Source organism: Ambystoma mexicanum, chromosome 14 (assembly GCF_040938575.1).
Source record: "Ambystoma mexicanum isolate Mex_15411 chromosome 14, UKY_AmexF1_1, whole genome shotgun sequence".
NCBI classification, from domain to species: domain Eukaryota; kingdom Metazoa; phylum Chordata; class Amphibia; order Caudata; family Ambystomatidae; genus Ambystoma; species Ambystoma mexicanum.
Window position 1 is genome coordinate 556,006,048 of NC_090940.1, and position 14,063 is coordinate 556,020,110.

A 14,063-nucleotide genomic window follows, 5' to 3' on the forward strand; every position below is an offset into this window, starting at 1 on the left:
TCCGTCATAGGGATTGGCGATGTGCACCCTCTAGTGGCTTAGTCTGTCTACTATTGCAATTGTACCCATTTCCCCGCATCGGCAATGTAGCTCTACATATTCTGATTCTTCCTCTGTTGCTCATCGCTTGTCCCCTTTCTCAATAGATCTGCTATTGTCAGAGTCTCCATCTAGTGAATTAAGTGGGATGCTAAATCGAGGGGCCCTCTCATTAGGAGTGTGGACTATGTATGTGTGCACATAGGCCACGCCCCTAATGAGAGCCCACCTCACCTATGGGGATCAGGGGAGCTGGTGAAAGCAGGGGAGCTGGGGCGCCCTGGCATTATTACCTTTGGTGAGCCCAGCCCCTCAGTTGGCCCTTGCTAGCCCAGGCCCACTTAAAGCCCTGCCTCCACATCCAATTTTCAAGACTTTACCGTCAGCACAACTCTTTGATTTTTGCACCGGCCAATGCTGAGACTTGCCGGGACGCTTTCTTTCAAATCAAGGAAGTGTATGCAGATGATCAGAGTATGGCATTCGCTATCCAGTGCAAGCTCTGAAATTCAGGATGACTACAATGCACAGATTCCTATGGCTACCATCACACTGAAAGAAATTCAACATCATAGGAAAACCTGGCCTAAAGAACCATAGTGTACACACCACTCAGACAATCTGAACCACAGCGTTGCTAAAGCGCTGTGCAGCACAGTGATAGTTACAGGAGATGCAATGTTTAACAAGACATGGACAGTCTAACAATCACATCTGATGCTCTTGTTAAAACCACACAAACACAAACATAGTCTCTGCACTATAGGATACAGCTCTTGTGAAATGATTTTGATATAAAATAGTTTGCTGCAGTCTAGACATATTTTACAACATGGTATGTATGATTTATTGCTCGCAATTGTGCAGATTAAATATTGTAACTCACATTTTACCTAAATACAAAAGCGGTCTTGTCAATCCTGAATGCATTTGTGTAACAGAAGATAGCATTTGTCATCTGTTGAGTATTTCAGAGTTCTGGGATGGTAATATTAGTAAAGCATGGTCCCGCCCATTGACCATCCCTTACTGTGAGGGACCTGGGTCACCTGGCTTTAACCAATGGGTGAAAGACCAGGTTCATGTGTCCTAAAGTGACAGGTTATGCAGCCTCTGCTCCATCAACTGGGAGACTGTGAAGCCTTCTGCCCCCTTCACTGGCAGTTCTCCATAGCCACCGGTTCCAGTTAGTGGCTCCTCAGCAGAATGACACATTTTCCACCTTCACAAACCACTTGGACAATGACTACAGTAGAACAGTCCTAAAGTGCCAAACTATGCCCCATCCATTCTCAATAGTGATGGAAACTTCACCTCCTGTAAACTACAAATGCACATTTCAAACTGTGTTGGGGGAAGATTTCCAATCAATTTTGGACCTAACCATTCCTACCCCCAGGCTTGAAAATGGCCCTCATACTCTCTTGAAACAAAGAAACACGTAGAAGTTATCGATCTTCCTGTCACTAACGTCGCTAACATTTTACAAATCAATGGCAAACACTCATCCACCCTGAGACGACCACTCGTTACAGAACTGTTTAAGAAACCCTCTTTGGAGCCAGCCAAGAGCCTTTGACCAATTGCTAATCTCATACAGCCGCAAAGGTCCTTGAAAAGGAGCTCAGGGCACAGCTTCGGATCTTCGTTCAGAACGAGGTGTACTCGATAGCTTTCAATCTGGGTTTCGACCTGGGCATGGTACCGAGCCCACTATGGCCTCGGTCTGGGGTGGATTTCTGTTGCACGCCGACAAGGGCCATCTCACTTTCTGATATACTTGAGAAATTCAATACACTGGACCATGAAATTCTGGTCGCCTGATTGCTTTCGTCGAGTTGGATTGTAGAATAAATAGCTTCTTGCTTCCGTTCTTTTGCCAAGAATAGGTCAGGGCGAACGCTTTGTAACGCCACCTGTCAAGATAACCATGAAGATTGCCGCATTTTCTCCCTCTACCTTTTACTATTTATATTTTTCCTCTATTGAATATTCTCGGGAGGATAGCTCAGGGGCAACGCGCTCACTAGGAATTAAGAAGACTGGAGCAACACAGGTTTGATCCCCGGGTCCGTGCTTGGAAACCTCTGGATATTAAGCGTGTTATAAAAAAACAATTAATTATAATTAATTCGTGTTAAACACAATTGTTCATGCAAATCCTATGCTGACAACACTGAAGTCCACCTCAGGGATAGCAAAAATGGTTGTCACAATCTGAGACTAGTTGAATGAATTCAGATCCTCGTTGCACCCTAAAGAGTGAGGTTATACTTCTTAACCCCAAATACTTACTTTGCAACAGAAATGCTTAGTCCATTCCGTCTACTCTTTTCAGTCTCCATTTCACTTAGGTCAACAAAGTAAAACACCTGGAGTGATTTGGTCGCCAGGCACACGCCGTGAACCTCAAATAAGTAATGTGGTCATAATTTCTTTCTACTGACAGCTGTCTGACATGTTCCCTTTCCATCCTCCAGATCTCCTAGCATGATTAGTAAGTGCTCTGATCAACTCATAGCTGGACTATGCAAATGCTCTGAGTTATGGAGCCCTTCCCTACTGGCGTCAGCAGTTAAACACCACTGTATGGTCTATCTTTGGGGACTTTAGGCTCTTTAGGAGAGAGAGTACCGATAAGCTTGCACAATATCTTCATAGGCTATACATTCGCAAGAGAGTGTCTTTCAGGCGTATGTACGGACTTGCCCCTCTCTACTCCGGTGCCGGCACTGAATTCTCAGTAATTGCCAAGATGTTCTAGTGCCAAGAACGAGTATGCTCGTCCTTTTTGCATAGATTTGCATAATAGCCTGGTAGTTAAGAGTAGGGCACCCTATGTGCGAGGCTTTGTTGGTTCTCAGCTAGCTTTTGCTTTACAAATCCCGTACACACTGTCATGCCTATGAACTGCACTTTACATCAAAAGAATGGCTAGCTTGCTATTCTCCTACAATTCCGAGTTCCGGCTACGCTACGCCGGTCCTTTGGAAGAACGCCCAGTCTATTGTCATCCGACAGTGACAGACTGTCTACAAGTACATATCTACATTTCCAGACTATGGCCTTCCTATGGGGCAGACTTTCTAAAAGCCCTTTCCTCAAAAGGAATTCACAGCCATCTGCTTCTCCACCATGCGCCCATCTTCGGCCACCTCATTCTTAAGCAGTGATATGATATGATAGGTTATTTATAACACGCTTAATACCCAGACGTTTCTAAGTGCGGACCTGGTGATCGAACCTGTGTTGCTCCATGTCGTCTTGCTTCCAAGGCAAGCACATTGCCCCTGAGCTATCCTCCCATGGATATCATGCATGCAGTACAGCCGATCAACATGTGCCAACTTATTTGGAGAATGTTCCACCTATTGCCCTATTGCCAGATCCTCCAACCCTACCCCAAAAGAACAATAGTCTCCACACTGACCTCTTGCATCTAAGACTTCTCTGCATGCTCATGCGTGTCCCATTCAGACCCGCAATGACTGTGCGCTACATTGTGGTGATGCTTTCATGTTACACACGCCACCCAGAGGTTGCAGAGGAAAATATGTGCCAAAAAGTAGTCGAAGAAAGATGTCGAGAGCCGTTGGGGGCACCGCTACTCCAAGTAGACAGATACAGCAGGTAGAAAATACAGTGGTGGTCCTAGGAATCAAACTGTGGGACTGCCAACACTGCACCACTGTTTATGGGGGAATGTTGGCATGGAGAGAAGCAAGATGGAGATTTATGGAGTGCTGGGGGCGGGGGGAAGAGTATCAAACTACTGGCTCACTCTACGTAGACCAAGTGGACAGTCATCAAAGATAACAGACCTTATAACAGAGAGCTCTCATCACGGGATACAATCGTTTTGCCACCATTTAAAAAAAAAAATAGTATTTGTATGTATTTGAGCATTTGTAGAGCGATATCCACAAGGAAGCTGGACCAAAAAAGATTGCATCTGGGCTCAGATGTCAGAGTAATACAGAAGCAGAAGCCAACGTTATCTACGGTTATTAGATGAAAAGATGAGTTTTCAGTTTTTCCTAAATTCCAATAAGGACTTGGTGTTGCAGAGTTCGTAGGGTACAACATTCCATCAGTTTTTTAATGAACAATTTTCATCATAAAAACGTATCAAAAAATAAAGGGGGGTGGGTTAGGGTATAAAAGGCACGGGGGGGGGCGGTAGGGTATACGGATACAATAATCAAGAGGGGGGGGTTTGGAAGGGGAACCGCCCAAATATTTTGAAAAAATGTTGGTGTTTTTTCAATGAGTTTCGGAAAAAGATACATTGAACAAAACCTGGCAGCAAAGTAACGTAGAACCCTCATCATACATGTGTCTGCATCCACAATCATGTGCACGTGTGTGAGTCTTACCGCCCAGGCCTGCACATCAACTTATAGTAGTCTAGTGTACACAAACAGCAACTAATACAAATGCAGTACTTTCATCCGGTGACTCAGTGGCTGCGCGCTGGTCTTTGAAGGAAGACCACGCCGAGCAACACTGGTTCGAATCCCGGATCTGCGCTTAAAATCGACCTCAGGTATCATCTCATGTTAAAAATACCTGCACTTGCACGTTCAGAATGCACAAAGCCTAGTAAGATCGTTCCTCCCCCCCCCCCCTTGCCTTGTTGCGCTTTGAGACACATACGTGTATAGGCGCATTACAAATGAACAATCAAAACAAATTAAAAAAATGTCCATCTTCCTAACGGCATCAATTAATTCTTTCAGGGTATTTAATGTTATACATCCGTTCCTGAAAATGTGCTTTCAACACAAACAAGAGGCAAACGCTATACTTTGTAAGCAGCAACATGCCACTGTGCACTCAAGTCTAGCTGGAAAGCATGTCTGATCAATTTTCCAATTTTCACTCTGGATATCCACCCTTTACTTCTGCCCTGCCACTGATGTCAGCATGCTCTACAGGTCTCCAACCCTCATACAGATGATATTCACACGCACCTCCCTGTACTTTTTCTCCTGCGCGGTGGCCAGTGTAGTGCGATCGACGGAGAAGAAATCATTGCTTCTCACAATCATCACAAAATCACTCACGAATTTATGAAATAAATCAATGGACCTTATACTGAAGCTTGCGGAACTCCACTGCACCAGACTCCCACCACACAGAGGTTGCGTCATTCACTACCACCAACTACAGCCAACCGTTGGCATGCATCGTTCCACAGAGCCTCATCTTCACCAGTCAGATAACCTTGCCTTGCGTCCTTCCAAGGAAAGATTTTTCTAAAAGTCACAGTATAATTGGCTCATCCAAACTGAATGCCAGCTCATTACCAAAATATCACGCACTCCACCAATATTCGATTTCTCCTTCAGCATTCACCCATGCACGTTAGGGGCCTTCTCGTTCGCACCCCCACAAAGTGTGCCTACGTAAGGGGTCTGCAATGTTTGGACTACAATTCCCATCAGTCCCAGCCATCCATGGTGAGAGTTGTACTCAAAAACATCTGGGGAGCCACAATTTTCAGACACTGAGTCCAAGTCATATTTGGCTCTGGCAACCATGAAAGAATCATTACAACACAGGCAATGAGCACATGTTTATGGGTACAACAGAAGGTACGAAAGTGGACTTACCTGGCATCCTCCAGAAATCAGTCCAGCTTGCTGCCACTTACCTTGCATGACTCAGTGGAACCGTACAGCATTTTCTTCTCGCTGACATGTGGTACACCTATGCTTTTCCAATTGGATGCCTTCTTTGCGAATTAGAAGAGGGCTAATTTACTCAGGTCAACATATTGTCTCCATTGACTGAACAGTCAGAGTCTCAAACCACTGGGGCATTTTGCCTGGGCGGCTCTCACCAACCAGTGCCCTCTACTGACAAGATGCTAAAAAATATTAAAGTTAAGCTTTGGCTACACGGCTCCTCAGGCAAATCTTTCCCAGGCAAAGCTAAAAGCAACTTTTAGATCAAAACAGTCACCCACTAGGATTACTGTTGCATTACTAGGGAGACCCATATCAACTAATATTTGATGATGAGTAAGTGGTTGCCTCGCGCATGTAGACCAACGTTATCTTCGCGAGCGTGGTCAATATCTTGAAACTGACTCTCATCGCGATTCCCTGAGCTACATCGGGCCCATCCAATACCTGCCACGTAATGCCACCCAGATCGCATGTGACATTACAAATGAGCACCACCCCAGTTCACAAATGCTAAAGTCTTTGGTATGTTCCTTGGACCAACCCTTGGGTTTATAATGTGGGTGTGCAATGCACTGTGGGACTTTAAGTGCTTGGCTGTCCCTATAATGAAAACACAAACGAAGATGTTGTGTATACTAGTCTCAGGTGTCTCTGAAAATAGGACCCCACTAAGCTCACCCAAGGACACCCAGATTGGCTTCTTGCTAAGAAGGTGGGTGACCATAGAGGGAACATGAAGGACTGGTAAGAAGCTAATTATACTTTAATGGTACATTATGAAATTTGAAATGTGGTTGAGGATAGACTGATTCCCAGATGACACTACTTGTTTTGTATTTATTAGGGGAGGGAGAGGAGTTTAGGAAAGAAACTAGTATGGCTGATGGGCCAATCATTCCATGTGTAGGCCATGATCGTTGCATAGGTACGCTGACAGCGTAATACTGTAAATACGGCTTTTCCGTATCCTAAGCTGGCCGAGGACCCTAGTCCGGAAAGACTTTATCCTTGAAAAGCCAGTAGGGCTGGGGTAGACTCAACCACATGTCAGACAATACTTGCACATTATGGACTAAGAGACAGCCTGAGCAGCCTTTGGAGGAGCTGACCTGTTACAACCAAAAATCCCCCTAGTTGCCGACAGCCCAATCCTCCTCCGAGACGTCACTTTCATGGGGCAAGATAGGAAATGACGTCAAGGTTGGCCAAGCCATGCAAAAGGGGTGTAACAACCACACAGGTGGTGAACCTCTAAAAGGAGCTCAGTGGTTTTATCACGTTGAGCAATGTCTTACTCAACGGTTTGAGAAACTTCATACCAAGCAGTAACTCGCTGCGCTCCTAATTTTCTTAAGGAAATCTTTGTGAACTTCTGGCATTGAGGACACAAGCTTGTTATGAACCTGATAGGAGCAGCCCTGTATTACTTCCATACTCGAGACACCATCACACACAGCCTCAAACCTACCTCCCAGAACCACATCACAATTTAAAACACAGACTCCCGCAAGCGACATCAAACAAACTTTCCTGCGGCGTTAATTTGTAGCCACCAAATACATAGAAGTCAGAAAAATCAGGGCTTAAAAGACATGGCCCCAGTATTTTTTTTTGCCAACTTAATGTATCAAACGTTACATGGTTTGCAGAATGCATGTTGGGGAAAATGCATATTATGTCGCCTGTGAGAACCGGTCACATTTCTGACATCCTCGTCCAAAAACCCACAAACCGGTAAATTTTTGTTCAATACATTAAAAGCAGGAATTCAAAATGTTTGTTCCCCCTGCCCGACCAACACCCCTCCCCCGCATTGAGCAGTGCCAGCAGACAATGATCCATAATCAATTTCAGAACATGAAACAGTCCAGAAAAGAGAAAACAAAGGGAAGTTATTCAAGCAGACAATTTTTTTTATCCAACAACAAAATAAAAATTTGAGTGTGAACTTACTGGAATTACAGTTTATCCTGATACATTCTAAATGGGGAGAAATAGGTGTAAGATGAAATCGCGTCCTTCAAGGTTACAGCTGCAGACATCCAAAAAACTTGTAATCCACCCTTCCGGGGACAGACACGCAAGAGCTGTGGCCATTTTATACGTCGCAAATAAATATTCACACACAGTATGGATGTGATGTGCATGTCGGTCAGGTCACGGGAAGCCTGCGTGTATGGTCAACGTAAACAACACGCGACTGACTGCATCAAGCCACCATGCAGACGTGTGCTTGTAATTTGTGTTGAGATACACATACAGAGAAGTCTGGTCATGTTGGGAAAAGAGAAATCAAACTTGAGTTTGAAGAATCATTTTGGGTTAACCGTCCAATTCTGGGGGGGGGGGCAGTCAACTCCTAACTGTGCCCATATTGCCTTAATGTTTGCTAGATATGTCCCCACCCTTAATATCTGTGGTCAGGAAAAGACAAATTCTGCAGCGTTTTGCCCGGATAACTAGATGAGTCCAGGTCCAGCCACCCACCAAAGTAAAATGGCTGCCACTTCCGCTCAATGATGCTTGGCCGGACTTCTAAACGTCCCAGACCACTTTAGACCTGTTCTGAAGAGGATTGGCTGATGAGAAAACAGATGACATTGCTTGACCGGCTGGTACCACCAAATTGCTGTTATAGCTGGGAATGCATTCATCGCATGTCAGACCATTGCCTGATATCCAACAGACACCCATTTCTACAGACCTTTTGGAGATACCAGCACGTTAGTGAATCAGAAGTTACCCCTAGGGACCAGCCCCTGCCTAGCCCTGCAAAGCCCTCAGTGCAAAATAAGGAACATAAAAATAAAAAATAAAAAAAATAAACCCTACTAATTGTCCCCACTGTAGCCTGAGCCCAGTCCTTTGGTGCCTTCATCTCTGGTAATGCAATGCAACTCCCTTCACTAAATAACGTCATATTCCTTTTCTGCATGATAAATGGGTAGGCGTCTTGTCCAATCAGTACACAAAAGGGTCCATTTTTTTATTGGTCATGTGATCTCCTGTCATAAAATGGCCACTTACAAACCGCTAACCGCACGGATACCCATACCAGATTTCAGCGAGCACGATTTTTTAGTTGGCCTTTTTTTTGCCATTTTTTTGTCAATGGTAGTCAAAGGTCCAAGGCCTGGCTGGCCCACCCTGGTCCCACCTGTCTTTCTGCCTGAATGGCAGAGTATGAAATTAAATTAATGCGTAGACCAGGAGGAGGTCTGTTCAGTAGAGGGCAGGTGGGCAGAGCGCCGGCCAGGCAAGGGATCTCGGATAGGTGATTTGCTGCACCAAATTTCCTTCGAGAGATGGGACTGAGAAATAGGATGAAGATGCAGAGAGGGAGGATATGAGTAAATGGAGAAAAAAAAAGAATGATAGAAGAAGTGCATAAAACGCCCCATAAAAAGAAAGCAATTTTAAGAATGATCAACATTTGCTTCCGCTAATTGTTCCTTTATGCACTTACACTAGTTTTTCTCGCACTCAATTTTGAATGTTGCTTTTTGCTTCTAGTGCAGGCAGGCCTTAGCCAGCATTAAATAGGATGCATATTGATTGATCTATTGGAGAATTTGGGATATTTTTCTTATAAACGGCTGAGGGCCTTGAAACGCCGATATGGTCCTTAAACAGCCCAGTCACGTTACAGGCATATCCGCCATGCCACCGATGTTTACCAAGCCCTGCTGGCGTCTCTAAGGCCAAGCTACCTCTTTTCGAAAGATACTTCTCTTGCGCTTGCAATCTCAATGGTTGAGAATGGCTGGAGTTTAATGAGAGACAGGTCATCATTTATAGTCGAGGAGTTTGCGTTACCTCAACGGGGAAAAATATTCCTTGTCACGGGAGATGAGTAAAGTTGCCCAGGCTTGCACCTTATATGGTCTTCCATTGGCACCTCTCAGAGCTTAGACAGGCAGGCTGTCTGCTTCAGAGACTTGCGGGTGAAGGGGGTGACCAGATATCATTGGACGGCCGAACTGCCAAAAAAGCAGAAATTGCAGGCACAAATCAACAGAAAAGTGGCCCATTTTTTGGGATTCCCTTTCATGTATTTATGACCGGAATCATGAAACTGGCACGCACGCTGACCTAACCTCTCCAGTTTAGGCACTGACCAACAAATAGTCAACGGTCACGGGTTTGTTCTCAAACAATTGGTCAATTCCATGCGATGGAAAATTGGGTCCACTGTAGTCACACGTGCAATCGGAGCAGAAAATAGAGGATATGGGTTGCTCTTTTTTGGGTGCATACTAAGAATGGTGGTTTACTTCCAAAGGTCCATTGCAAAAATGTCCTAAAAAGCGGAAGACTCCTTTTTAAGGACTTCCAACAGAAGCTTATATGTTAGGTTAGCACAATGGGCCTCATTACGAATCAGGCGTTAAGGGGTTAACGGCACTGTAAAAGGCGCCGACCCTTAACGCCTGATTACAAGGTCCCTTAGCGCCATGGTGATATTAACGCCTGCTTTTTGCAGGCGTTAAAATCCAGGGCGCTAAGGGACCATGGTGCTAATTACGGTGGCGTAATTAGCGCCTTCCCCACTCCCATTATGCCCTATGGGGCAAAAATGGGAATGGGGAAGGGTAAATGGGGATTGGGGACTTACCGCCCCACTCACCTTGGAATGGGGCGGTAAATCCGCCATCCACCATGGTGTAAACATAGTTTACACCATGGTGGTAAGGTACGACCCAGGCGGTAACTTACCGCCTGGGTGGTAATGAGGCCCCCCAATATATCGATTCTGAACCAGGCTCTTACATGCCGGTTGAGCCCACTTCCACAAACCTTGCTCTCGCGCTGGCCTGAACTATGGCAATTTGGAATTCAACCCAGATGGAATCCTCTCAGCAGGCAAACAGAGCACTACTCCTTGGAGAGGCAGCCGGGAAGGACCTGAGAGTTCACCAACCTGTAGGCCAAGTAGCCTGAACCTCTTCCACTGTGAAGGTCAGAGGTCAGGTAAGGCGTTCTTACCCACAAGCTCGCACCATCCCCCAAAAGCATGTGCCTATGGGTGAATTGATCGGAGTCAGGGACGCAAATTCCCAGCATAAAACTTTAATAAAAATAAAGACTGAAGAAAGGTCACCATTATATGGAGAAATGTGAATAGAAATAAGGAGAAGTAAAAGTAAAAAAAGAATGGGGGGGGTTGATGAGAGTAGGTGGGTGGGATGCCTTTCCCTAAAACATGGTTCTCGTGAGAAAATCTGGCTTTGGTTTCGTGCGATTAGGTTTGCCATGTGTCGTCAACCGCAACAGAAAAGTGGGAGCAAACAGCCTCGGAGCATTCGGTACAATCGGCCTGCAGTGGCGGCTATATCCCTTTTAGGGGTCTTACGTAAATTACAGGAGCCTATTGGTCCCCCTTGTCTCATGGGCGGGAACGAAAAGCAACGGAGCACGGGAGGCAGCCAATGAAAAGACTAGAGAGGCAGCGGGCGGTTAAGGAAGCGGAAGAGGGGAGGCGCAGAGGGAGAGTGGAAGGGAGTGATATCAGCAGGCGGAGCTAGGAAGGAGGATGCAAGCCAATGGTGGCTACAGCAAGCGATGACGCACAGAGGGGGGGGCGACAGCAAATAGATCAGAAGAGAGAGAGAGAGAAAAGGAGAAATGGAAAGGGGACAAGGTAAGTAAGAGGTGAAACGCTTGCAGGAGGATGGTCACGCCTACCGCTGAATGTTAAAGGTACGGAGTGAGCGAGAGAACAGCAGAGAGAGAGGAACACATGAGGAGCTATATTAGAGCCATTGCAGTGGCAGAATAAATAACTTGATGTGAGAGTGCTGGCCAGAGTCAGAAGTGACAGTATTAGAAATAAAGATATTGAAGCAGGAGACAGAGACAGAATGGGAGGACAGAAGAGATGGCCAAAAAGCCAGAAAAGAGACAGTGAGGGGAGTTGAAAACTACAGTGAACAACCAGGGAAAGACAGACCGTGAGAAATAAAGGATGTGAAGGACAACTGGAGAAGGACTAGGAGAGTAGAGCAGTGATGAGAGGAAGAAAAACAGAGGACGGACAGAATACATAGCAAAGGAGAGAGGATAAGGTAAAGAGACAGGAGGTAAGGAAGTAACACAGCAGGACAGCAGCTCTTTTACAAAGCAAGAAAGTAGAAGAGGGAGACAGGTAGAGTATGCGGGAATAAAGGAGCGGGTAGGCAAGCAAGCAAGATACCGAGAAGGAAGCAGGAGAACTGTGCGCCAGGCTCAGGGTAACAGACAGAGTGAATATAGGATAGGGGGGGGGTTTACACCGAGGATCAGCTCCGGTTAGTGTTAGAGAAGGTTTAATGAAGGGTTAAATCTAAGGCCTGGCGTAGAAACAGGACCGGGGATACAGATACAGAATATGATGCAACAGAAAGAGATGCTTAAGTGATAAGATTAGGAAAAGAAGAATTAGATTGAGAACAAGGGGGGGGGGCAAGGGCGTTGCGCAGAGAGGACTCATCAGGCGAGTGAGCGAGAGAGGGGAAATTCTCCTAGAAAACCTCTTTGTTACCCAAAGCATTTCTGGCTAAAATGTTGTAAATCAAAATGGTTTATTTTCTCCCTTGCTATAATGGGGGCAGCCCTGATCACCCCTTAAACTCCAATCCCATCCAACCCAACATCAATGAATGCCTAAACCCCCAACCGCCCACCCTTGTGTAATATTTTAGTTTATGATGTGGTAACCAAAATGCATTTTTTCATTTTAAAGGGTGTTTAACTAGATTTCAGTTATTTTCCTACTTATTTTATTTTGTATTTGTTTGGACATAATGCCCTACTCTTCTTATACACTAACGCCCTCCGAGACATGAAAGGGTGGTGCCTGCATGATCGTGCATAGTCTGAAAGCAAGCTCTGAAGCAGGAGGGTAGCTATAGGAGTCGAAGGCGACTTATCGGTGTGTGTTCCTGGATTTAACTGTAGGCCTGTTTGGAGAAGGCAGACCTGGCACTGTCTGGGCTGTTGCATGCAGGATTCTTGGGACCAGCAACACTGCGCCTAGTTTGGGAGCTGTTCATGGCTGTGAAGGCTTAAGTGAGGGATCTTTGCCTCACAGTGGGGGCTGGTGTTGTATTGTAAGTTACTATGTTAAGAGTGTTGGGGCAGAGCTTGCTCGTTAGCTTCCAATGTGTTTGTTCCACTGGCTGGCACCACCAAGCAGTCCAGAAAAAGGCTCTTTTGCATTACACATGAATTCATATGTGTTGTCGCTTTTCTTTTGTCCCTCACGTAATTCCTTTACATGCCCGTTTCTCCAGGGTCGACATGCTCGTACTCAGCTTATGCCGTCAGGGATTTGAAGCCAGTCTTGGTGAAATCATGTTTTTATCGTGTAGGGCCATTTTAGAGAATAGTGTGACGGCCATAGGCAGAAGGTCTCCATTATATCACGCAGCACTAATAATATTGGTAAAGTGGGGTGCTGGTGAGTGGGGGGATGGGTGACATGTTTTTCTTTCTGGAAAAAGTGTATCTAGTTGTATTATGGAGTCTTTCTACTTTGCTACGAAGAAGTCTTTTTTTTCGTTTCTATGATTTTATCGAAAATATTTCCGTAATTATTTTTTTTTTTTTACTGATCGATTTTGCCGCAATTATATGTGGGGGGGAGACCCCCAAACCCCCCCCCCCCTTAGCCACCCTACATTATTTATTAGACTAAACCCACCCCCACATATATTTAGGGAAAAACAGGATCCAAAGAATTCAATGAATTCTCCTTCGATGAATTCTACTACGGCAAAAACTCCTGTTACCCTTTTTTCAGCTTATTTAAGTTAGTACATAGAAAGTGTTATTTTTTTCACAAATTTACTTGTGTTTATTATTAAGAAATATTTTTTTATTAAACAAATCGTTTTATTTAGATTAAAAAAGACAAATTATTTTTGTATAAAATGTAAAATAAAAACGTTGTCCAGGGAAACATTTTAACCAAAATGAGCGTAGTTAACAATTAGTTTGCGGGGGCAGTTTATGTTGTGGTTCACCCGGGGTTCCACGGTAGCAAGGACGTCCTATTATGGCAGCGCCTGTTAAATGTCCATCTAGTGCCTACAGCTGGCTTTGCCAATGCTTGTTTTTAGCAGGAATCCAGTTCAAGGACAATCATCCGGCTAAATAAATCCAGTGGATGAAGGTAGGTGAGACCTTTGTATTACATCAGGTGCTGATCTTGCTGGTTTACAGTTGCAATTGAGCCATTGCCTTTAAGAACGCGGCTACATTCAGAGATGCAATTGGAGGGGGTGTATTCTGGGCAGGGAGAGGCAGGTAGTGGGTGGGAATAGTCACAGGGACCATCATGGCCATAGCAGT

At 45.1% G+C, this 14,063-nt stretch overlaps 1 protein-coding gene across 42 annotated transcripts in view; it reads right to left on the bottom strand.

Moving 5' to 3' along the window:
- Nucleotides 1-14,063, bottom strand: part of NRXN3 (neurexin 3) — a 2,596,979-nt gene that overhangs the window by 1,531,390 nt on the left and 1,051,526 nt on the right. For 31 of the 42 annotated variants that reach the window (XR_011283789.1, XR_011283791.1, XR_011283790.1 and 28 more), the window contains one exon: nt 7,686-7,712. The exons of the other annotated variants lie outside the window; for them this stretch is intronic. Coding sequence is in view for 27 of the 31 variants with exons in the window: in XM_069637877.1 (XP_069493978.1) it covers nt 7,686-7,712 (27 nt within the window). In the remaining 4 variants the exon portion in view is untranslated. The remainder of the gene's footprint in view (nt 1-7,685; nt 7,713-14,063) is intronic. 42 annotated transcript variants of the gene reach the window in all.